The following is a 26032-nucleotide window of genomic DNA, read 5'->3' as shown; positions in this document are numbered from 1 at the left end:
GGTTCTTGCAACTTGAGCCAGCAGTCTGCTGTATTGCCTGCTGATCTTGGATTTATCAGCCTCCACAGTCCATGAGCCAGCAGCCTGACAACCGGTCTGCTGATCTGGGGTTCATCAGCCCCTGAAGCTACGTGAGTCAGGAGAAGCCTCCAGCCTGATGTCAGACCCACAGACTTGGGACTTGCCAGCCTGTACAATCACATGAGCCATTTCCTTGATGTATGTGTGTGTGTGTATGTGTGTGTGTGTGTGTGTGTGTGTATTTATACATACTAGTTTTATTTCTCTAGAGAACCCAGCCTAAGACAAACATAGAGTAGGTGCTCAACAAGGTTAGCAGAATATGTAGTACTGAAGATCCAGACATGATTCTCACTACATTACTGGGAGTGGATGTGGAGAGAATCATGGTTTGGAACCTGAGGGAGGACAGAGTCTGGAGGTGTAGTGGCTCTCACAGAGAGGATGTACATGAAGGCTGCAAGAAGGTTTCTGGTGAAGGGAAGAAGCTTGAATTCCTTCAGCAAGGAAATGTTGGACCATATCAGTTCCCTATGAACAAGTTTTTTTTTTTTTTTTTTCTCCTTGCGTCTAATCCTTTGACACTAGGCTACTTGAGAAATCCTGAAAAGGAAACAATCGCCCCTCACCTCTATGGGCAGAAGAGCTGGAGGATAATCCAACTTCCCCCTTCAACTCTCTCCACAGGTCATCCCACTCATTCCTTACCTGAAGCCACCAAAGTCTTCCTCCCTTGGAACACCCACCTCATGCATCCCTGAGGTAAGGCTTATTCATTGGACATGGTGAACTTTGTAATATTTGTTTTAAGGCAAAAAATAATCAACATAGAATCATGTCAGCAAAATGGCAGAATGGGCAGCCCCAAGCTGTCATTCCTCCAATGAAACAGAAAGAACAACAAGAAAATCTCAGATCCAACTTAGTGAGAACTCTGAAATTAGTCAAAGGTTTTTAACACTCAAGCAAACGATGAATCAAGAAAAAGCGACTTCAAAAAGGTAGAAAAGCATTGTGGCTTTTTCCTTGTCCTTGCCACAACCCTTGGCTTGGTGTCAGGCTTGAAGAGAGCAGCCCACATGCCCCATGTGGAACCTTGGTCTCTTGTTCCAGAAAAGCAGAGCAGAACTTATTTGCAAATTACTGTGTATGTCTGTTCCATCCTGTCCAGAGGCTACCTGAAGTACTGATGCAAGACACTTCTCTCTGTTTCTTCTAACTCAGAGCCCACTCAAGGCAGAAAAGATGAGGGCATTGTTGGAAATCATTGTAAGGTGATCCAGTGGCATCACTATGAGGGTGGGTGCCACTGTCAGAGAGGGTTACACCAAAATGATTGTCTATAAAATTTTTGTGCAGTATTTCAGCAGAAATTTATTATTTTATATAAAAAATATCCCTGTAGTTAGTTATATCAACAAAAACATTGTTCGTAAGCCCAGCTTACATTTATCAATATACCTACAAGGCTAAAACTCTGCACTAATTTACTTTTTTAGTCTTCTGATGCACTCTGGTCAGAGATGTCATTATAACCCAATTACAATGACACTTGGAATCATGTGGTTTTATCTGCATGCACTACAAGCAAGCGCTGTTGTTTTCATTGCTGCTGGTGTTTTTATATTCAATGATTTTGTCAAATTTCGTAGTGTTTTACCAACAATATTGTGGTAATTAGCATTTGTGAGCCTATATCAATAACTTTTTTGAGAATGAAGTAGTAATTAAAGGAAAAGAAGGAGAAAAATAAAAAAAAGGTTTATGTTACTAATAATGTAACTAATGTTATAATCCAATGTAGAAAGATTTTACAAGAAAAAAATTGTTTTTAGTATTCATGTAATCTAAGAAATATTACACTTAAGCAATTTACAGCTATATTTATCACATATTATTCTATGATTAAAGATTCTGTATGGTCTGGTCTAGGAGGAGGTCCATGGGGGGAAGGTGACATCATGAGTTACTGCACTGGGTGACATCAACTCTAGTGACACCACTGAGATGATCAAAAAACTCAAAGTCATTTGATCAAAACATTGAGACATTCATTAGATAGCTTTTGGGAAATTGTTAGGCACCATCACGTTGGTTGTGACTCAGAGTGACACCATGTACCACAGAATGAAACACTGCCTGGTCGTATGCCATCCTCACAATCTCTGCTATGTTTGAGCCCATCTTTTGAGTCACTGTGTCAATCCATCTCATTGAGGGTCTTCCTCTCTTTTGCTGAACCTCTACTTTAGCAAGTATGATGTCCTTCTACAGGGACTGGTCCCTCCTGACAACACGTCCAAAGTATGTGAGATGAAATCTCACCATCCTTGTTTTTAAGGAGCATTCTGGTTGTACTTCTTCCAAGATAGATTTGTTAGTTCTTTTGGCAGTCCATGGTATATTCAATATTCTTCACCAGCACCACAATTCAAAGGCATCAATTCTTCTTTGGTCTTCCTTATTCATTGTCTAGCTTTCACATGCATATGATGCAATTGAAAATAGCATGGCTTGGGTCAGGCGCACCTTAGTCTTCAAGGTGACATCTTTGCTCTTCAACACCTTGAAGAGGTCTTTTGAGGCGGATTTGCCCGGCCCAGTGCGTCTTTTGATTTCTTGACTGCTGCTTCCATGGGTGTTGATTGTGGATCCAAGTAAAATGAAATACTTGATAACTTCAATCTTTTCTTTGTTTATCATGATGTTCCTTATTAGTCCAGTTGTGCGAATATTTGTTTTATGTTGAGATGTAATCCATACTTAAGGCTGTGGTATTTGACCTTCATCAGTAAGTGCTTCAAGTCCTCTTCACTTTCAGCAAGCAAGGTTGTGTCATCTGCATATTCCAGGATGTTAATGAGTGTTCCTGCAATCCTGATGCCCCGTTCTTCTTCATATAGTCCAGCTTCTAGGATTATTTGCTCAGCACACAGATTGAATAGGTATGGTGAAAGTATATAACCCTGACGAACACCTTTCCTGACTTTAAACCACGCAGTGTCCCCTTGTTCTGTATGAACAACTGCCTCTTGATCTATGCACAGGTTCCTCATGAGCACAATTAAGCGTTCTGGAATTCCCATTCTTCGCAATGTTATCCATAATCTGTTATGATCCACACAGTTGAATGTCTTTACATAGTCAATAAAACAGAGGTAAACACTTTTCTGGTATTCTCGCTTTCAGCCAGGATCCATCTGACATCAGCAGTGATATCCCGGGTTCCACATCCTATTCTGAATCCAGCCTGAATTTTTGACGTTTCCCTGTTGACATACTGCTGCAGCTACTTTTGAATGACCTTCAGCAAAATTTTACTTGCAGGTGATATTAATGATATTTTTCAATAATTTCTGCATTCAGTTGGATCACCTTTCTTTGGAATAGGCATAAATATGGATGTCTTCCAGTTGGTTAGCCAGGTAGCTGTCTTCCAAATTTCTTGGCATTGACGAATGAGCACTTCCAGTGCTGCATCCGTTTATTGAAACATCTCAACTGATATTCTGTCAATTCCTGAAGGCTTGTTTTTTGACAATGCCTTCAGTGCAGCTTGGAATTCTTCCTTCAGTACCATTGGCTCCTGATCATATGCTACTTCTTGAAATGGTTGAGCATCGACCAATTCTTTTTGGTATAGTGACTCTGTGTATTCCTTCGATCTTCTTTTGATGTTTCCTGCGTCGTTTAATATTTTCCCCATAGAATCCTTCACTGTTGCAGCATGAGCCTTGAATTTTTTCTTTAGTTCTTTCAGCTTGAGAAATGCCCAGTGTGTTCTTCCCTTTAGGTTTTCTATCTCTAGCTGTTTGCACGTGTCATTATAATACTTTACTTTGTCTTCTCAGGTCGATGTTAATGAGATGGGATTAGCAGCAATTACATAGGCTCAATCTACAAAATTAATCCACAACTTAAGCTAATCTCTTTTGAGGTATAAAAGAGAGAAGCAAGCAGAGAGACAGCGAGACCTCATACCACCAAGAAAGCAGTGCCAGGAGAAGAGTGAATCCTTTGGACCTGGAGTCCCTGCACGGAGAAGCTCCTAGACCAAGGGAAGACTGATGACAAGGATCTTCCTCCAGAACTGACAGACAGAGAAAGCCTTCCCTTAGAGCTGGTGCACTGAATTTGGACTTCTAGCCTCCCAGACTGTAAGAGAATAAATTTCTGTTTGTTAAAGTCATCCACTTGTGGTATTTCTGTTATAGCAGAACTAGATAACTAAGACACTATCCTAAAACTCATATGGAATTTCAAGGGATCCAGAATAACCAAAACAATCGTGTAAAAGAAAAACAAATTTGGAGGACTCACACTTCTGATTTCAAAACTTAATTAAATTTACAGTAATCAAAATAGTTTACTACTGGCATAAGAATAGACATATAGACCAATGGAATACAATAAAGAGTGCAGAAATAAAACCTCACGTATATGGTTAACTGATTTTTTACAATAATGTCCACCATTCAATAAGAAAAGAATAGTCTCTTCAACAAATGGTGCTAGGAAGGAAAACTGGATATCCACATGCAAAAGAATGAAGTTTGAACTCTTACCTTACACCATATAAAAAATTAACTCAAAATGGATCAAATTTAAGAGCTAAAACCATAAAAGCACAAAACTCTTAGAAGAAAATTTAGAAGCAAAACTGCATAATCTTGGATTTGGCTATGGTTTCTTAAATATGGCACCAAAAGCGCAGGCAACAAAAGAAAAAACAGAAGAATTAAAATTAAGAACTTTTGTGCATCAAAGGACACTATCAAGAGAGCGAAAATACAACCCAAAAAAATGGGAGAAAATGCTTACAAGTCATATATCTGATAAAATTTAATATACAGAATATGTAAAGAACTCATACAACCTAGCAATAAGAAGACAAATAACCCAAGTAAAAAATGGGCAAAGGACTTGAATAAACATTTCTCCAAAGAAGATATACAAATGGCCAATAATCACATGAAAAGATGTTCAATAACATTGGTCATTAGGGAAATGCAAATACAAACTACAATAAGATACAACTTCAAAACTAGTAGGATGGCTATAATCCAAAAAAAAAAAAAAAGGAAAGTGAAATACTGTTGGCAAGTATGTGGAGAAATTGGAACTCTCATCTCTTGTTGGTGTGATTGTAAAAAGGCATAGCTGCTTTGGAAAATAGTTTGGTGGTTCCCCCAAATTTAAATATAGAATAATGATACAACCAAGAAATTCCTCCTAAGTATATATCCAAACAAAATGAAAACAGGGACTCAAACAGATGCTATAAACAGCAGGGTTTATAGCGGTACTATTCCCAACAGTCAAAAGGAACAACCCAAGTGTCCATTAACAAATGAATGGATAAACAAAATGTGGCATATACATACAACAAAATATTTTTCAGCCATAAAAAGGAATAAAGTTCTGATACATGCTACAACATGGGTGAACCTTGAAAACATTACACTAAGTGATATAAACCAGATACAAAAAGACAAATATTGTATGATTCCACATAGGAAATATCTAGAATAGGCACATTGTAGTCATAGAGAAAGTAAATTGAAGGTTACCAGGTACTGGTGGAAGGGGGAAATAGCAAGTTATTGGCTAATGGATACAGAGTTTCTGCTTGGAATGATAAAAAAATTTGAAATAGATAGTGGTGATGCTTGCACAACATTGTCAATGTAATGAATGCCTCTGAATCGTACACGTGAAAAAGTTTAAAAGGGCAAATTTTATATATATGTATATTTTGCCACAATAAAAATAAGTTTAAAATATCAAGGAATTTTGGTTTCAAAACAAAGTAAAAAATAGTTCTGTGGCTCCAAACCCCAGGAGCAGTGAGTTCTAGATTATGAGCTCTTTGGAGTCCCTGCCCCAGAGGAGTCTCCATCCTGAGAGGCGGTGAAAAGCAAAAGGTTTCGCCAGGGTAGATGTGTTTCCATTGTCCTGAAGTAGGAGGCAGCAGGGCCCTTTTATGGGGAGGCTGGTGGTTTGAGACCCCACTTCCAGAAAGTAGATAGAACCAAGGATCCCCGGGCCCAGCTCCTAGGGGGTGGTACTCAGAGTACCAGTGGGGAGCCACCACTGCACTCTAGTAGGCCAGCTCCTCCTGTGACCAGGTAAATGGAGGGAGTCAAGAACTGAGGATCCACCAGCTCCCCCAGGCATAAGTCCCTGAGGATATTTTCCCTCAACCACAAGGACCAGGTATAGGTAGGCGATATAATGAGCTGAGGACTAAAAGAGGTGGTGACAGGAGGAGAAATGTACTATGGAGCCAGCTGACACAGTAGCTAATTGGCTGAGCAAAGAGAAGGGAGGAAGGCATCAAAAGTGATTCCAGAGTCTGTGAGCATTGAGACCCAGCAACAGAGTTTCAGCCTCATCACTGCCACCCCCAGAAAACTCTGTCCATCCACTGCCACCTACTCCAGACATAGAACATGCAGTCATGGGTAAAAATGAGCTGGTGCAAAGGCAAAACTAGGGGAGCAGACTGAGTAATATGATGACATGGTAGTGTGCACGAAATCTGTAACTGAGCAAGGAGCTGAAATGAGGAGTGGAATCTTCTCCCAGTTGCTTATAAAAATACTATAGGAGCCTGCAGATTATCATACAGGATTGCCTCAAATATTGAGCCCAAAATTGAAGGTGCCAAGGAGAAAACATCAAATGGCTCAAGAGTAGTAAAAGAAAATGCAACTGAGCTAAGAGATATCTACAATGATGTACCGACTCTTTTGAAAAAGTTCTTTCACAAGAGAAAAGCAAAGTCTTCTACTTGAAAATGAAAGCAGACTTCTAGTTACTTGGATGAGATTGCTGCTGGTAATGATGAGAAAGGGATTGTAGGTCAGTCACAACAAATATACCAGGAAGCTTTGGAAATCTGCAAAAAAAAAAAAAAGGAAATACTTATCAGATTGGATCTGACCCTTAACATCTCTGTGTTCTATTATGAGATTCCAAACTGCCCTGATAAAGTCTGCTCTCTTGCAAACATAGCTTTTGATGAAGCCATTGCTGAACTTGATACATAAGAGTCACCCAAGACAGTATGCTAGTAATACAATTACTGAAGAGAATTGTTTGTGGGCATCTTTACCCAAGGAGACAAAGCTGAAAACAGCTTCTCTGGAGTCAGATAAGCACCAGCTGTGACAAGGAGAAGATGGACAACAGTAGCTAGCCTTCCAACTCTTATCTGTCTGCATAGAGTTTAGGGCCAACTGCAAAGTTAGAGGGAAGAGCACTCAGCAACACCAGCCTCACTTTTTACATTAGTTGCAAGTTTGAGGGGCTTCTCCACTTTTAGGTTCAATAATTTGCTAGAAGGACTAAAATAACTCAACTGAAGACTGTTATACTCATGGCAACTGTGGTGTAGTGAATTACTTAATATGGTCCTTCTAGCCATAATCTTTGTGACACCCACACAATGATTGGGTGGCACTATGCAAACCAAAAGGATTGGACAGATTGCTAATGGTGCCAATAAGGTGCATGGAACCCTGTGGGGATGGGGCAACGCAAATAAGGTGTGTGGGATCCTAAGAAGCGGATTCGTCAATTTGACCATCTTGCTAAGACTTAAAAGAGCCAATCCCAGAGGAGAGGGAGGCCTGACTACCACCAAGAAGAAGAGACAGGAGTGGAGTGCATCCTTTGGACCTGGGATCCCTACGCTGGTAATCTCTCTGTCCTGGAGACAGAGAGAGAGCTATAACACGAGAGACAGCGAGGAGCAGCAGCAGAGAAACGGCAGCAGCTGAGGCAGCAGAACCAGGACACTGCATGGTGAGCTTCCCAGGCCACGGAGCGAGAAAGCTGAGTGCCTTTGGGTCGAGGCTTACTGGCGGAGTGGAATGCCTTCGGGCCCTTATCTCCACACTAAAAGAGCTTTGTAACACTTGCCCGAGCAAGGCAGAGGCCAGGCCAGCCCAAGAGGCCCAAGAAGCCAAAGGGCCTAGGGCCAGAGAGAGGCCTGCCTGAGAAAAGGTTATCCGGATTGAAGAACTTTATTCTGAGTGTTGCTGAACCTGAATTGTAACCTGTTACTTCCCAAATAAACCCCATAACTGTGAGTGTGGTCTGTGAGTTCTGTGTGACCATTGCAACAAATTACCAAACTTGGCAGAGAAGTAGAGCTTTGGTGTCCAGAGTTTTTACTGGGGTTCATTTACATACTGCCCACATGACTGGCCTTTTCTCCAGTCCCTCCTGGAGGCGAGGCTAATGCTTTCAGTCTCCAATTCACTCTGGAGGAAGTACCGATGCTGTGTGGCCCAAAGCCTCCATGTTGTTAAATCATGTTATTAAACTGTTCAGTGGCCAAAGCCCCCATACGCACAAAGACATTCCAATCACACAGGACATTCCAGGGACCTAGAGATCACCTCCCAGAGGCCAAGGGCACAGGGCGAAAATCTCTTTGGGTAAGGTTAATTCTTTACTACATACTGCCTCATGCCAAAATTTACACAGTAGAAACTTTGCCATCCATGCTGTCGCACAAATATGTTTTTGTTAACAATTTATGGCAAATTTATGTTACTTCTGTTTGAATGTTGATATTTCCCATGTAGCTTTTATGATTCATATTAGGAGAGTAGAGCTAGTTAACAGTGAGGGAGTTGTCTGTTTTCATCTTGACATGACCGATAGGGGAATATGGAATTTTTACACAAGTTATAAATGCTTGGCGTCATACTTTGCCAATGTCAATTACTTCATATATATCAAACATAGAAGTCAAACAAAAACCCAAATAATTAAAATTTTTAGGTTTTTTCACTTTTGTGTTTGTTTTAAATACTGGCCTAACATGCATGTGCTGTAAAAATAGTTAACAGGGATACAACTTGAGATGATAGCTAACTTTGTTTAACGTCTTGTGAAATTTTCATGAACAATACAAGCATAATTTTTAAGAACATGTGTTAAGTTTATATAAGTGGAATAATTTTTTCTGAATGGAGGTTTCAACTGCTTTCTCTATACCTTTTCATGTAAATTAGTTTTTGGAATTAAAAATGTCTCTAAAGAAAATTGTACATTTTTGGAAATTTGTTCTTCTCTTGGGAGTGAATGTGCATTTACCAAGTTTAAATATAAAGTTTATTATAATGACAAAAATACTACTAATATAACTACTACTGGTTCCAAGTATGTCATATTCCCCACTCCTCCACAATCAAAAATCGGGTTTTTCTTCAGAAGGGGGGACCCATCAGAATAAAGTAATGTGTTCCATTTAAACTTTTGGTATATGCATTTTCTAACTTAAGAAAGCTTCAATGTTCTTGACCCATCAAACATTGGGTAGCATTAATGGTAAGTTTTTAAGAATTTCTTGCTATCTTCTTAAAGTATTCTCTTGGATTTTGAATCTTTGTTCCTTCTATTTCACAGGTCTACACTATTACTTGGGTGAGCCTCCCTGGTTGGCAATACTCCACGTATATTGTCCCACATCCATACCAGGAGATGAATGAGTCCTGACTCTATGAGGAGAAGAGAATGGGAGCTACACGTTTGGTATTTCTGCTGGACTGCCCTTTGTGCTTCTTCTTGACTAACTTTAAGCTATATCATTTCCCTGTAATAAACTGTTACCAGGGGCAGATTATCCAATAGGCAAGGTAACCATGGTACTTACCTTTATTGTCTTTGACTTCTGTAGATGTCTGACAGAGGTATTACTAGGCTAAAATCAAGGTGTCAGCAGGGCTGCTTTCTGGAGGTTCTGGAGGGTCTAGGGAGAATCCATTTCCATGACTTTTCCAGCTTCTAGAGTCTACACTTCTTCCTTGGTTCATGGTCCCTTTCTCCATTTTCAAAGTGGTAACAGAGAGTTGAACCTTCTCACATTGCTTCACTCTGACCCCTCTTCTGTTGCCCTCTTTCGCTTATAGGGTCTCTAGTGATTACACTGTGCTCACGTGGGTAATTCAGGAGAATCTCCCTGCCTTAAAGTGAAATGATGAGTGTCATGGATTGAACTGTGTCCCCTGAAGATGTCTATCAACTTGACTAGGCCATGATTCTCAGTATTATGTGATTGTCCACCATTTTGTCATCTCATGTGATTTTCCTATGTGTTGTAAATCCTACCTCTATGATGTTAATGAGGTGGCATTAGCAGCAGTTACATTAATGAGGCAGGACTCAATCTACAAGATTATGTTGTGTCTTAAGCCAATCTCTTTTGAGATATAAAAGAGAGAAGAAAGCAGAGAGACAAGGGCACCTCATACCACCAAGAAACAAGAGCCAGGAGAATAGCATGTCCTTTGGACCTGGGGTCCCTGTGCCGAGAAGCTCCTTGACCAGAGAAGATTGATGACAAGGATCTTTACCTAGAGCCAACAGAGAGAGAAAGCCTTCCCCTGGAGTTGACGCTCTGAATTTGGACTTCTACCCTACTAGACTGTAAGAAATAAACTTCTGTTTGTTGAAGCTATCCACTTGTGGTATTTCTGTTATAGCAGCACTAGATAACTAAGACAATGAGCAATCTTAATTCCATCTGCCACAATAATTCTCCTTTGCCATGTAAGATAACATATTCACAACCTCTAGGGACTAGGGCATAGACATCTTTGGTGGGGCCATCATTCTGCCTACCTCACCTACCTATCCTGAATGATCTTTCAATGTATGCCTTGAAAACCTCTCTCTTCCTCTATTCTCTAAATTCTGGAAGGTCTAAATTATAACAAGAGCTCACCCTTCAGGATATTTCCTCAGTACCTTCCAATAAACACCAAACTATCAATTTAGGAAAGGTTTATTTTTTTCCTTTTAGCATGTAAATTCCTCAAGAGTAGGGACAATGATTTCTGTGTGTTCCTTTGTGCCTAGCAGATTGTAAATGCTCAATAAATATTGATGATGGGAGGCGGTGAATCTTGATATTAAGAGTGAGAAATTAAAATGCCAAATACAGGTTCGTTGCTTTTTCTATTATAACTTTAGATTAAATTGGGAAATATCAGTGCTTCTGGACAATGGGCTCAAATATTATATTCAAATAAAAGTGGAATAGAGGCCTTTGGGCATTTATTCCATATTTTTTATTTTATTTTATTTTATTGTTGTACTTTAAGTGAAAATATACCATTCAAGTTAGTCTCTCATACAAAAATTTATACATACATTGTTACATGACCCTAATTGCTCTCCCTATACTGTGACAGCACACTCCTCCTTTCCACCCCTGATTTCCCATGTCCATTCAACCAGCTCCTGACCCTCTTTGCCTTCTCATTTCACCTTTGGACAGGAGCTATCCATTTAGTCTCACATATCTACTTGAGCTAAGAAGCACACGCTTCACGAGTATCATTTTATGTCCCATAGTCCAGTCAAACGTTTGTCTGAAGAGTTGGCCTTGGGAATGGTTTTAGTTCCGGGTTGACAGAGAGTCCAGAGGCCATGCTTTCTGGGGTTCCTCCAGTCTCAGACCATTAAGTCTGGTCTTTTTACTAGAATCTGAGTTCTGCACCCCGCTTTTCTCCTGCTCCTTCAGGGACTGTCTGCTGTGTTCCCTGTCAGGGCGGTCATTGGTGGTAGCCAGGCACCATCTAGTTCTTCTGGTCTCAGGCTGATGCAGTCTCTGGTTTATGTGGCCCTTTCTGTCTCTTGGGCTAATGCTTTTCTTGTGTCTTTGGTGTTCTTCATTTTCCTTTACTTCAGGTGGGTTGGGACAAAGTGATGCATCTTAGATGGCCACTCACTAGCTTTTAAGACCCCAAATGCCACTCACCAAAGTAGGATGCAGAATATTTTCTTAATAAAGTTTGTTATGCCAATTGACCTAGATGTCCCCTGAAAGCATGGTCTCCAGACCTCTGCGTCTGCTACTCTGTCCCTCAGAGTGTTTGTTTGCATTCAGGAAATTTCTTAGCTTCGGTTTAGTCCAGTTGTGCTAACTTCCTCTGTAGTGTGTGCTGTCCTTCCCTTCATCTAAGATAATTCTTATCTACTATCTAGTTAGTAAATACCCTCTCCCTCCCTCCCCACTCATAACCATCAAACAATGTTTTCTTCTGTGTTTAAACATTTTCTTGAGTTCTTATAATAGTGGTCTTATAGAATATTTGTCCTTTTGTGACTGACTAAATTCATTCAGCATAATGCCTTCAAGATTCCTCCATGTAATAAGATGCTTCACAGATTCATCATTGTTCTTTACCATTAGGTAGTATTCCATGGTGTGAATATATCATAATTTGTTTATCCATTCGCCCATTGATGGGCACCTAGGTTGTTTCCATCTTTTTGCTATCGTGAACAGTGCTGCAATGAACATTGGTGTGCATATATCTATTTGTGTGACAGCTCTTATTTCTCCAAGATCTATTTCAAATAGTGGGATTGCTGGATCGTATGGTCTTTCTCTTTCTAGCTTTTTAAGGAGGTGCCAAATCAATTTCCAAAGTGGTTGTACCATTTTACATTCCCACCAACAGTGTATAAGTGTTCCAGTCTCTCCACAACCTCTCCAACATTTATTATTTTCTGTTTTTTGGATTAATGCTAGCCTTGTTGGGGTGAGATGGTATCTCATTGTAGTTTTGATTTGCATTTCTCTAATGGCTAATGGGCATTTCTTTAGGGGAAAGAGATCTCTTACACATTGAGAAAAACATAATAATGCATCTTCATGAACAGCTATTTTCTCTTGCCTATTGATTTCCTCTGACACCCAAACAGGTAGATACAATAATCATTCTATGGTTAAGAAAAATTAAGTAGGCTGAAGACATGAATTTCATTCGTTTAAGAAAATCTGATGACCTGGAAAGTATATAAAAATTGGTGGGGGGGGGTGGTGGTAAAGTGATTTTAAGGTACAAGGTCAATAGCAAGGAGAAGTAGGAAGCCTTGATGGGAGAAGTAGGAGAGAAGACACACTGGTGACAAGGAGGGGAAGCAGGGGCCCAGAGCATTTTGACACGATCCTTAGTGAGCCTGAGGACCATTCATATGGCACATACAGGCCTCAAGTTCCCCAAGCAGCTGGAGGCAGGAGGTAGGGCAGAGTCCTAGGCTCTGAGAGGGGATGAGATGTGAGAAGAACAGAGAGATAAGGCAAGAACTTTAGGAAGCACTCAGTATCAGGAGACAGGCCAGGAGAAAGAGGAAAGAAATTGTCAGAGATAAAGGGTCATCCAGAAAAGCAAAGAAAATGAGGGAAAGAGGTATGGTAGTGAGGTGCTGTGCCCAGGATTCCATAGTGTGCAGAGAGAGATTGATGCTGCGGCTGGTCTGGTTACCTGGAACAAATTTCAACATCATCCTCAGGAAACACAGTGTAAACCTGGTTGCCAGATCACCTTACAGATTCCAGAATTCCAATCTCCGACATCTCCCTGACTAGAGATCATTGAATCAGGGCCCCAAAGATGCCGTAGTGAGAGACCCAACAAATGTGTCTCTGCACACTACTGTCACAAAGACAGGCCCGTCCCAAAATCGGTTGAAGGAGGTGTCACCTTGGAAGAGAACAGCAGGGACTGGCATTCTGTACCAAGGGTGACAGGAAGGGGGGTTAGATCAAGGACCCAGCCCTGAAAAACAGACCTGAATCCAATAGATGGAAGTCAGAAGTGGTGGAAGGCAAACCTCTCCTACTTCAACCCTGTCCCTGGCCCTGTACCTCCAGAGCTGGATTGGGAGGCATCTCCCAGCCTGTCTGCCTCCAGGGTGGGTGAATGGACTGGGCTTGGTAGACAGAAGGCAGAGAATGCCACTCAAAAGTTGAGCAGGTAGGTATTCCCAGCGGCAGAGGTTCTTCCAGTTCTGGAGGAGCCGGGTGAGGCCCAGGGGTTGGCTGGGCTGGAGAAGGATGGCTCAGTGCTGCCCCTACCAAGGCCTGGGCCTAACCAGCACCTCCAGGACTGCTGTGCTGATGGCTGGCCAAGCAGTGCTCCCCTGGACCCAAACACCCAACATCAGAAAATGCAGCGTACACACTTGCAGGGGAGAAGGAGGGAGCTTCAGGATTCCAATAGAGGGCTTCTCCTCCCAGGGCTGGGAGAGCCTCCCACTGTCAGGTGACAGGCTTCCCTGCTCAGGTGGGACCTGAGGGGGACAGGCAGGTGGTCACCCTCCCCAGCCCCTCTTGCCCAAAGGTATCTTCAGAGTAGGGATGCCATCACCTCCTCCAGGCCATTTCCACCTTGTAGTATGGTATAGACAGGTCACCTGCCATTGCAGAATTTGAGAAGATAGACAGGAGGCAGAGCAGATGGGGGATGTGCCTCTTCCCCTCTGCTCACACTCACCCCAGAGTGTGGATTCCTCAGGATGATAGGGGGGCCCACGAAGCTCAGATATTTCAGTGGCCACCAAAGACAACAGGGCACCAATAAGTGCTATTGTGTCCCTGTTCCTAAGCTGCAAATCTTGGTTCTTTCCTCCTAATATCCTAAAGTCCTGAGAAATGAGACAGGGGTAAGTGGGGCTGAGCGGGTGCCCTAGCTGAATTGGGAGCTCCCTCCCTCTACCCTATTTTCATCCCTAAACCCATCCCCCCTCACACAGCACCCCAATCCACTCCACCATGCATGCACTCAAGTCCTGTCTTCACCGGGCCTGTTCAGGCCTTGGAAGGAGCAAGTAGTAGTCCACAGCATCCACCAGGGCAGTGGGCATGTAGCTCATGGGAAGGTAGAAGAGCTTGGCATCCCAGCCAGGCGAGTACCGGGTCCGGGGGTGGCAGGCAGTCAATGCGTGTTCCATGCAGTCCGTCACCAAGGACAGATTAGATGAGTAGATTTTTCCCATGGTTTCAATCATTTTCATGTCTGTCCAGAATGAGAAAAGACCCAGATTATACTCCCACTTCCTAACCCTCCACCCTGGGACCAACTTTGGGAGAAAAGTTCCTGAAAATTCCTACAGCCCCAGAGCCATCACCCCAAATTACTGCAACCAGGTTGCCCTGGCCCAACCCTTCCCTAGAGCAGTTGTTCCACACTAAGCAGTCTGGGTCTCATCCTGAGAATACCTGGATGGCATGAATGAAGGTCTCTGCTAACAATAGGAGTCTAAGGATGTGAAAACCAGCTGTTTCTAACACCAGCTTGCTATGAGTCCAAGGGTGTCTTCCCTCTCTGGCTTCAGTTACCTCCTCAAAATAATAAGGGGGTTCAGAAAATGGTCCCAGGTCTAGTAAGCCTGGGTCCTTTGTGTGGGTTACCAATTGATCATAGAGGACTATGGGAACAGGGCTGACCGTCCCCACTCTGTGGTGGAGGCAGATCCAGGAAGACTAACCCTGACACTAATGGAGCAATTAGTGATCGGCCCAGGTCTTTCAGACAAGGAATTGCATCTCTCCGCATTGTCCACAGCCCACTCACAGGAATCCAGGAACTTCTTGCCATAGGCCTCCTTGACATCCAGGCTGGCCTGGTCCCACCGCTCCTGCAACTTCAGTAAAAGTGTCTCTGTTTTGTTAATTCCAGTCTTGAAGAAACCAGGCTCAATAATAGCCACCTTCACCCCAAAGGAGGAGAGCTCTCTCCTGCAAAGCAGACAGACACAGAGGAAAGGATTTCAAGGGCCCCTGGAGGAAAAAAAAAAAAAAAGACAAGCGAGGACTGGGGTGGAATAGGCTGCAACTTGAGGAGTTGCAAAGGGCAGCAGCCAGTGGGAGAGTAATAATGACCATGGCATTGCCTCTGTATAAGGTTAAATAATTTTTAAAATAATTTTATATTATGCATTCATTAGCTGTAAATCCTACTTATTCTGGAGCAAGGCACCACTGACATGCTTGTTGTTAGTTGCCGTCAAGTCAGTTCCAACTCATAGCGACTTTTTGTACAACAGAATGAAACACTGCCCGGTCCTGTGCCATCCTCATGATTGTTGTTATGCTTGAGCCCATTGTTGCAGCCACCGTGTCAATCCATCTCATTGAGGGTCTTCCTCTTTTTTGCTGACCCTCTACTTTACCAAACATGATGTCCTTCTCTAGGGACTGGTCCCTCCTGACATCATGTCCAAAGTACATAGGATGAAGTTTCACCATCCTCGCTTCCAAGGAGCACTCTGGCTCTATTTCTTCCAAGACGGACTTGTTCATTCTTTTGGCAGTCCATGATATAGTCAGTATTCCTTGGCAACATCATAATTCAAAGACATCAATTCTTCTTTGGTCTTCTTATTCATTGTCCAGCTTTCACACGCATATGAGACTATTGAAACATCATGGGTTAGGTCAGGTGCATCTTAGTCTCTAAAGTTACATCCTTGCCTTTTAACACTTTAAAGAAGTCTTTTGCAGCAGATTTGCCCAATGCAATATGTCGTTTGATTTCCTGACTGCTGCTTCCATGGCTGTTGATTGTGGATCCAAGTAAAATGAAATCCTTGACAACTTCAATCTCTTCTCCATTTATCATGATGTTACTTGTTGATCCAGTTGTGAGGATTTTTATTTTCTTTATGTTGAAGTGTAATCCATACTGAAGGTTGTGGTCTTTGTTCTTCATCAGTAAGTGCTTTAAGTCCTCTTCACTTTCAGCAAGCAAGGATGTGTCATCTGCATATTGCAGGTTCTCAGTGAGTCTTCCTCCAATCCTGATGCTGTGTTCCTCTTCTTATAGTCCAGCTTCTCACATTATTTGCTTGGCATACAGATTGAATAAGTATGGTGAAAGGATACAACTGTGGCACACACGTCTCTTGACTATAAACCATGAAGTATCTCCTTGCTCTGTTCAAACGACTGCCTCTTGGTCTATGTATAGTTTCTGCATGAGTGCAATTAAGTGTTCTGGAATTCCCGCTCTTCTCAATGTTAGCTATAATTTGTCATGAGCCACAAAGTCGAATGCCTTTGCATAGTCAATAAAACACAGGTATCTTTCTGGTATTCTCCACTTTCAGTAAAGATACATCTGACATCAGCAATGATATCCCTTGTTTCACATCCTCTTGTGAATCCGGCTTGAATTTCTTGAAGTTCCCTGCCCATGTACTGCTGTAACTGCTTTTGAATGATCTTCAGCAAAATTTTACTTGCATGTGATATTAATGATATTGTCTGATAACTTCAGCATTCTGTTGGATCACCTTTCTTTTGAATAGACACAAATATGGATCTCTTCCAGTCAGTTGTCATGTAGCTGTCTTCCAAATTTCTTGGCATAGAAGAGACAGCACCTCCAGTGCTGCATCCGTTTGTTGAAACATCTCAGTTTGGTATTCCGTCAATTTCTAGAGCCTTGTTTTTCACCAAAGCCTCCAGTGCAGCTTGGACTTCTTTCAGTATCATTGGTTCTTGATCTAATGCTACCTCCTGAAATGGTTGAATGTCCACCAATTATTTTTGGTACAGTGACTCTGTGTATTCCTTCCATCTTCTTTTGATGCTTCCTGTGTTGTTCAATATTTTGCCCATAGAATTCTTCAAAATTGTCACTCAAGGTTTGAGTTTTTATTTCAATTCTTTCAGCTTGAGAAATGCTAAGCATGTTCTTGTCTTCTGGTTTTCTAACTCTAGGTCTTTGCACATTTCATTATAATATTTTACTTTGTCTTCTCCAGCCGCCCTTTGAAGTCTTCTGTTTAGCTCTTTTACTTCATCATTTCTTCCATTCACTTTAGCTACTCTACATTCAAGAGTAAGTTTCAGAGTCTCTTCTGACATCTATTTTGGTCCTTTCTTTCTTTTCTGTCTTTTTAATGAGCTTTTGCTTTCTTCATGTATGATATCCTTGATGTCTTCCCACAACTCTGGTCTTCAGCCATTAGTGTTCAATGCATCAAATCTATTCTTGAGATGGTCTCTGTCTTAGTCATCTATTGCTTTTATCACAGAAATACCACAAGTGGATGGTTTTAACAAAGAGAAATTTATTGTCTCACAGTTTGGAGGCTAGAAGTCTGAATTCAGGGTGTCAGCTCCAGGGGAAGGCTTTCTTTCTCTTTTTGCTCTGGGGGAGGGCCCTCGTCATCAATCTTCCCTGGTCAAGGATCTTCTCAGTGCAGGGACCCTGGGTCCAAAGGATACTCTGTTCTCCTGGCTCTTGTCTCTTGGTGGTATGAGGTCCTCATGTCTCTTTGCTCGCTTCTCTCTTTTGTACCTCAAAAGAGATTGGCTTATGACACAATCTAATCTTGTAGATTGAGTTCTGCCTCATTAACACAATTGCCACTAATCCCATCTCAGTAACATCATAGAGATATGATTTACAACACACAGGAAAATCACATCAGATGACAAAAATCGTGGACAGTCACACAATACTGGGAACGATGGTCTGGCCAAATTGATACACATATTTTTTGGGGGACATAATCCAATCCATGACAGTCTCCAGATTCAGGTGGAATATAGTCAAGGTCATAATTTTGGCTCTCATGGACTTCTTTTAATTTTCTTCAGCTTCAACTTGAACTTGCATATGAGCAGTTGATGGTCTGTTCCGCCGTCGGCCCCTGGCCTTGTTCTGACCGATAATATTAAGCTGACATGCTATTGCCTATTTTCCCTGCCTCCAATCATCACTAAACCTTGCTGGTTTTATGTCCTGCATACTCTTCTGTCCGTTTCCTGCCTTCACCTGCCCTAGTAAACCCCTGGTAGTCTCTTAGCTAAGCTCCTGCACCTGTCTTCTAAGGAGTCTCTCTCTGCCTTCAGACTACCTCCCCACACTCAGAGCCAACCTCACCACAGCAGCCGGAGGCTGATTTGACCAAGTAGCTGCCCTGATTAATTCCCTTCCATGGGCTTCTACTGCCAACAGCACGAAGTGCCAGTGGCTCTCTAGGGCCCAAAGTCCCTCATCAAGACCACCTCTGCCCACCTCCCCAGCTACTTGGCCAGGCCTGGCCTTGTCTTTCCTCCCTGGAGGCCCCGCAGTACGGGCAGCATGCTTATCCTGAGCCTAGGCCTCTGCTGCTGTGAGGCCCTCAGCCAGGAAGCCCTTCTGTGCCCAGTAGCCAGGCTGACTCCTTGTTCTTCAGTCTCAGCTCAGACCCCAGCTCCGGACCCTCCCCTCAACAGGGGGCTTCCAAGCTAACTTGGTCCCAAGCATTACAAGAGAAAACAGCAATGTTTTGGGATCTCTTGTCCTGCTCTCAGCTGTGAGAGTTTGTAGGTCACGACCCAGATCTTGTTGTCCTAGGACTCACACATGTGCCCACTAAATATCTACTGAATGGAGTCAAATGAATGCCCCACCTCCATTGTTCCCTGATACAGAATATCACAATGGATATGCACATGTGCTCAGGAGCCAAAGTACCCCTATTCCAATTCTGCCTCGGACAATTCCCAGCTGCGAGCCCTACTCCAGGGCAGGGGTATGTTTCACTAAACTCTACCGGCCTGGGTCCCTGCTTCCACCCAGAACATTGAAAGGTGGTTTCCAATGAATGGTCACCCAATTCAGAGAGAGGAAAGACCACAAAGCAAGAGAGAGTTTTCCAAGGAGGGGTCTAAGGCTGTGAATAAATGAATCCCCAGGAAAAGGCTCCTGCAGAAGAACAGAAGTAGGAGAGCTGGGGAGGCGCCTTAGTCCCAGTCCATACCTGAGAGAGTCTGAAAAGGCCTCTACACCGTACTTGGAGATGCAGTAGCCCCCACCACAGAGGGACACCCGGCCAAAGACACTGGAGACATTGACCACACGGCCTCTCGCCTTCCTCACTAGGGACAGCAGGTTCAGGGTCACCTCGATCACCCCCAGCAGGTTCACGTCCAGTATATTCACAAAGTCCTGTTTGGTCAGCCACTCATTGAGTGCCGAGGGCACGGAGATGCCAGCGTTATTCACTAGGCCCCAGAGACCTGGATACAGTGGGAAATTACAGAAGAGACACTGTGAGCATGTCCAGTATGTAAACAGTTATGGTCCAAATTCACATTCCAATTGAGTGAAAAGATTGCAATAGACGTTGGATGGGGGAGTAGGTTAGAATAAATCACCACATGGTATCTGCAGGGTGTGGGGTTTGCAGATCCTGTAAGCTGTTGGAGGACAGTAACTATGTCTTCCTTTTCCTTTCATTCTTCATGGCCCAGTCCAGTGCCTGGTAGATAGTGAGCTGATATTAAAGCAATATAGTGTGTCCATTAGTCTAGAAACTCAGATAATAATGTTTTGGCTTTTTACACATTAATGACTTTATATATATAGATACATTCACCTACATTTTCGGGTTTTAATGGACACCTTATGTAGTGAGTGCTCAACAACTATCTGTTGGAGAAACAAGAAGAGAGCAAGAATGAGGAAGGGAAAGAATAAGAGAAAAATAAGAGAAAAAATAGCTAATATCTGTGCATAGCTTGGTCGGAAAAGATAGACCTGAAATGCCAGTTTGAGGGGAAGCTGGAGAACAGTCCTGCATTTCACATCAGAGGACTGGTCTTGAAGCCACTTGTGTCAATATTGAGCAACATCCATGCAGGATGCCAAGTTTGCCCTCCACACTGGGAAGTTCAAGGGTAGGCTTGAGGAGGAGGCCAGCCGCGCTTACCCCACATCCCAGTGCCCAGACTCCACTCTCTGCCCCAGAAAATGTCACCCTCTCTTCCCTCCCACAGAGATGGTCACCCTCTCCCCATCTCCCTTGGTCCTCAGCCCATCCAGCTTTCAAATAACCTCTCTGGAAATGCATGGGAAGAAAAGACGCAACCCCCAGGACTCTGAGTAAACAGAGTTACCAATCCACCAACCTCAGAGCAGCAAGAGGGGAGTTTGGCTGAGTTAGGGCAGGAGTGGTGGCTGCTGACTCTGGCAGTATTGGAAATGAGTCCCTCTCCTGCTCAGAAACATGCCCTGTCTTTAAAGAAATGCAAATGCTTTGGCCCAGATATTTTATTTCTAAGACTCCAATCAATATACGTGTTTATAGAGATTAGAGATTTACTTAAGAAGACATTTATGACGATATAATGTAGGAAGCATTTTCAATACCAAACCATAAGGTATTGTTTAAATAAACGATGCTATAGTAAAAAGATGACAGCCAAGAAAATCTTAGGGAGCAGTTCTACTCTGTAACACATGGGGGTGTCAGGAGTCAGAACTGACTGGCTGGCAACAAGTGTGGGGGTAGAGTTGTCAGTCATCAAGTCAATTCTGACTCATAGCAATAGGATATTCTAAGTCATTGACTATTAAGTTTCTGAAGAAATTTTCATTTTGTTGTAAAACTGCTCATCATTTTTTAAGTGAAAAGATACAAACTATGTGCAAAATAGAATCCCATAAATATCACAACATTAACAGGAGTTATCTGTGGGTGGTGAAATTATGGGACTTTTTTTTAATCTTTATACTTTTCTGTGTTTTCCACAATGATCATGTTTTACAATTACAATCAGATGAAAGAAGTTAACGGTCTTTTTTTTTTTCCACCCAAAATAAGACAGTTAGAATACTGTAGTAGGAAGAAGAAGTGGCCCCTTACTAGTTATTTGACAGTCCTAAAGCAAGTTGTAAGGAGCTCTGGTGGTGCAGTGGTTAAGCACTCGGCTGCTAACCACAAGGTCGGCAGCTCAAACCACACCAGTGGCTCCGTGGGAGAAAGATGTGGCAATCTGCTTCCGTAAAGATTCACAGCTGTGGAAACTCTGTGGGACAGATCTACTCTGTCCTACAGTGTCACTGTGAGTTGGAATCAATTCAAGAGCAGTGGGTTTGGTATTTTGGAAAGCAAGTTCTGAAAGGTCAGTGACCTCATCTGAAAATGGGGCTTATCTTAATTCTTTCCATAGGTAGGTGACTGTGGGTCGCCAGGAAGAACATGGTAAAGTGCTGAGAACATGAGCCCGGCTCCAGCATTGCCCCCAACCTCCCACTCAAACCTTCTGGGAGGTGCTCCAGTCTTCACCCTTCAATCAGAAAGTCATCTCTGATCTCTAACCCTGGGGCTCAATCTAAAGTAAATAGAGAACTTCGGCTTTAAGGGGAGGGGAGATGATAGATATGAATTCTGAAAGACCAAATTCTCATCAGCGCAAACTCAGCAAATCTACAGAGCTCCCAAATCGAGATGGGGTGGGAGGAAGATAGAGTGGAAAAGAGAAGGGGTTCAGGCTGGCATGGTGGGTAAGGTAAAGAAGTATTAATTCAGCCTGAAACACACCTTAGGAATCTACCCAGGTAGCAAAAGCAAAGTCTCCTATTCACACAGAGAGAAGCAAACAACCACAAACAAGAATTTGGGTGGTACCTCTGTCCCCTACGTGTTCCTTCACCCACTGGGTGGCTGCAGCAATGCTCTCTGTCTGGGTGACGTCCAGGATAACTGTCTCCAGCCTGTCTGACGTCTGACCCCTCAGCTGCTCGGCCCCCTGCTCCGTCAGACAAGCAGCCAGCACTCTCAAGCCTCGCAGGTCCAGCTGCCTGGCCAGCAGATTCCCGAAGCCCGAGTCACAGCCCGTGATAAAGACGTACTTGTCTCGGAGGTGGCTCACCACCTGCCTCTCCCGGTACCAGCGCAGAAGGTAGTACAGGCTCACGAGGCCCACCAGGTAGAGCCACATGTCTTTCAGGGGACACAGAGAGGCTGGAATCAGAGAAGAGTCCTGGCGTCAGAAATCACGAAGGCTGTGCTAGCAGGCTGGCCTCCAGGCTCTCTGGCATGGAGTCCTCACGTTTCTTCCTGTTCAAATCCTTTCCTAAGCACTGTTGACTCTGGCTCCAACTTGTGGACTCTGCTTTGCTGATTCCAGTTCTAATATCATTGGATTTCCCAAGGACCGCCTTCCCAGCCACTTATGCATTCAATTAGGTTACCTCTTCCCAGCCACTCTCTCTCAGTCCATCCTCTCCTCCCTGCTCCACATCTATAAGCATGCACATGCACACACACACGTGCACACACTCGTGTGCACACACATGCACACAGACACACACTGGAGCCCCCTTGGTTCAGAACTGTGTGTACTTACTTTTGTTTCCTGCTCAAATCCTGAACTCTGGTCTCCATGACCATACATAGGTTTTTACTGGATTCAAAACCCAGTTCTGCTGCCAACTAGCTGTGTGACCTTGGGCAGATTGTTCTGCCCCTCTGAGCCTGGATTTCTTTATCCCGTTTAGCACACAGAATTTCACTGCTGTGAAAACTAAGTCACTATCACTCTCTCTGGGATTAGAAAGAGAAGGCAAAAGAGTTTAAAGGAATAAGTGTCCTCCGTATACTATAGATCCTGGGGCAGGAAGGTGGAGAGGGTCACAAAGGGGGTGTCTGACTACAGAGACAAATAAAGGGGAGAAGAAAGGGAATGGTACTAGAGCCCTCGGTAAGGAGGGTTGGTAAGGAATGTTAAATGAACAACTTCTACAAAGTAGATGTGGGAATATTACCTTTTCCCCTCCTAAAACTGCTCTTTCCCAGCCCTGAGTGCTTCTGCCCCTCCTGCGCAGCCACACGTGCAGGATCTGGCCCACTCAGTACTGAGATCCTCAAAGCAGAAATCATTACCCAGCTTTATTTTCTAAGTGATGCCACCAGGACTCAGTTCAACAAGGACAACAGGGACAGTGTGCCCTAAACTCTCTCAAGTGGGGAGGGCTGTCAACCCTAATGCATAAAATATATGAAGCATCTCGTTCTGTCATGCATAGGGTTGCTATGAGTCAGAACTGACTCTGGGGCACCTAACAATACCATCTGCCAGAAGGTATCAGAGAACAACCAAGGCAGGCAGGACTTGAAGGGCCAAAATATGAGAGAGAAAAGAAACGTACTGAGTTAAGCCCCTCAGTCCCTTTTCCCTTTCCCTCAGGGAATTTGTTAATTTGTTAATTCTGGGTACCAGAAATAGAGAACAAGATGAAATTGTCATCCAGGGGCTTGTGGTACTCCCACTAGCCTTGGAAGGCAGAAATTATAGCTGCAGGTACCAAGAGGACAAGGTCTTGATGGGGAGGAGGGACCCACAGGGAAGTGAGCTTAAAACCCTCTGGAGACTTTTACCAGGGCCTGATTAAGTACATGCAAGATAATACTCTCAGAAACCAAGCAGAAGACAACAGTTGGGAAGTAAAGTGCTGAACAAAAATTCAATAGTATCTCACATTGGGGAGGCAGAGAGAGGAACTTGGGACCAACCAAGGTAGAAGGCATTTGAAAACTGGCCAGGTTGCCAGTTGAGGTCTAAAAAAGGCTATGCCCTAAGCGAAAGGGTGACCCAGAAAAGAACAGTCCTAACAAAGCTTAAATTTTCCTCTGCTGGCTTAAGGTGATCTGCCAGTACTTTGTCAGTCTACCTAAGGGACACTAAATACTCCCTGAAGGACGATAACACCAACAAGAGCCTCTACCATTTTTCATACATGATATCAGGAATTCAAGCAAAAATTACTCAGCATGCCAAAAAATAGTTTTAAAGGACTTCAAATAAGAAAGAAAAAAAAAAAAAGACAAAGGGGTTAAAAAAAAACAAGTAGAGACAATTGGAGCAGATTCCCAGGTGCAGCCAGTATTGCAGTTATCAGAACAGAGAAAAGTTGGAGAACTTCATCAGAAAATTAGAATATTTTTTAGGAATTAAATGAGGGACTTCTGGGCAACATGGCACTATAGACAGAACCACCATGCCGTCCCTCCACAGCAAAGATCCGAAAAACTAAGTCAAACAGAGACAAACATCAATCCTGAAACCCTAAGTGTGGGAAATAATCAGCCTGGGAATGATCTGCACGCGGACACTCCCGAGCTGATTTCAAGGTCTCCGGGATTCGGACTGCACGTCCTGCACGCAGACGTGCCGTTCCCACCTGCAAACGGGAGGGAGCACCGAGTCTCTGAGAACTTGCTGATCTGTGAGCCTTAAAAGATAAGTTCGGATATTTACAAAAGTCTTGATGTGCTTTGAAGGAGAAAAACAACTTACCAGATATTTGGAATAATGCCCAGGCGGAGACCTTAAAAATAAACTACTGCAAGTCCTCAGGGCTGCAGTCTTGTTTGTCTTTGTGTGTGTCTGTCTTTTTTGTTCATTTCGCCGCCCAAAAACTGCTACACTAAGCATCAAATGAAAAGATAAGGAACTCAGCCAAGCACTGAATGGAATAAGAAACTGACAGAGAACAGAGAGCAAGGAGAGATACATGCAGAGGTCCCCTATCAGTTAATGCAGCACAGATCCACCATCTTGGATTCCTACTAGAGATTGGCAAACAGGGGGTACGAGAAAACAGCTTCACAGAGCTTCCAGCAGAAGACAGAGCAACCGGTAATCGGCGATATACGATTTCCCACCCCCACGCTTATTCACACCCACTTAGCCTCCTCTGCTTCCTGCGGCCACTGTCTCTTAGCCGAGAAACACTGGCTACACAACGGTGCAGCTTGGATTCCACCTGTCCACACTGGCCGGCTCCCTGAGTGCCATTTGGTGGCTGCTGGTGTTGCTTTTTTCAGCTTCTTTAGATTTCTTCCTTACCTCTCACCACCTCCCCCTCCTTTCTCTCAAATACCTGGCTTCGTGCGCCATCTTTGCTTCTTCCTGAAAAGCTGTGAAACACCACTTGACTGTGAAACTACTTCCTGGCCTGTGCCACCACATTGGTGGGATTCCCCGGGCTTTTTTGTGGTTGTTGTTCTGATTTGTTCTGTTTTGATTTGTTTGTTTTCTTTTTCTTTTCTCAGATTGGGAGCCCCTTCTAGCTGGGCAGTACTGCGCGGCTTGGGAGCTACTCCCTTACTCTGCGCAGACACCCAGTGGAATCCATGGGGGCATTTCTTTTTTCATGTTTTGTTTGTTTATTGTTGTTGTTGTTTTGTTGCCTTCTCTCTCTTTTTTCCTTTTTGTCTTTCTTCATTTCTCAATTTCTCATCTCCCTATACATACCTTCTCTTCCTGTCTCCTAAATACCTGGCACTATGTGACACCTCTACCCCTTCTAGCCAGGCTGTACTTCACGGCCTGGGAGCAACTTCCCCAGTCCTTGCAGTCATACCAGTGGGATCCCTGGGGGCTTTTCCTTTTTTTCTAATTTTTATTTGTTCATTT

The 26032-nt window shown here is 43.3% G+C and overlaps 1 protein-coding gene and 1 pseudogene across 1 annotated transcript; one reads left to right on the top strand and one right to left on the bottom strand.

Annotated features, from left to right (window-relative positions):
• Nucleotides 1-6457: 6457 nt before the first annotated feature.
• On the top strand, nucleotides 6458-7073 carry LOC101345380 (14-3-3 protein zeta/delta pseudogene; annotated as a pseudogene).
• A 7552-nt stretch (nucleotides 7074-14625) lies between these two features.
• LOC101356390 (retinol dehydrogenase 16) lies at nucleotides 14626-22552 on the bottom strand. The gene is made up of 4 exons (XM_004380038.1): nucleotides 22240-22552; nucleotides 19588-19846; nucleotides 15405-15568; nucleotides 14626-14846 (listed from the first exon to the last, which is right to left on the bottom strand). Exons 1-4 carry the CDS (start codon nucleotides 22550-22552, stop codon nucleotides 14626-14628), a joined length of 957 nt encoding a protein of 318 aa, XP_004380095.1.
• Nucleotides 22553-26032: the final 3480 nt, after the last annotated feature.

Source organism: Trichechus manatus, unplaced genomic scaffold (genome assembly GCF_000243295.1).
Source record: "Trichechus manatus latirostris isolate Lorelei unplaced genomic scaffold, TriManLat1.0 scaffold00069, whole genome shotgun sequence".
In the NCBI taxonomy this organism is placed as follows: domain Eukaryota; kingdom Metazoa; phylum Chordata; class Mammalia; order Sirenia; family Trichechidae; genus Trichechus; species Trichechus manatus.
Note: the sequence above shows the minus strand (reverse complement) of the source record. Positions and strands in the feature narration are given on the sequence as shown.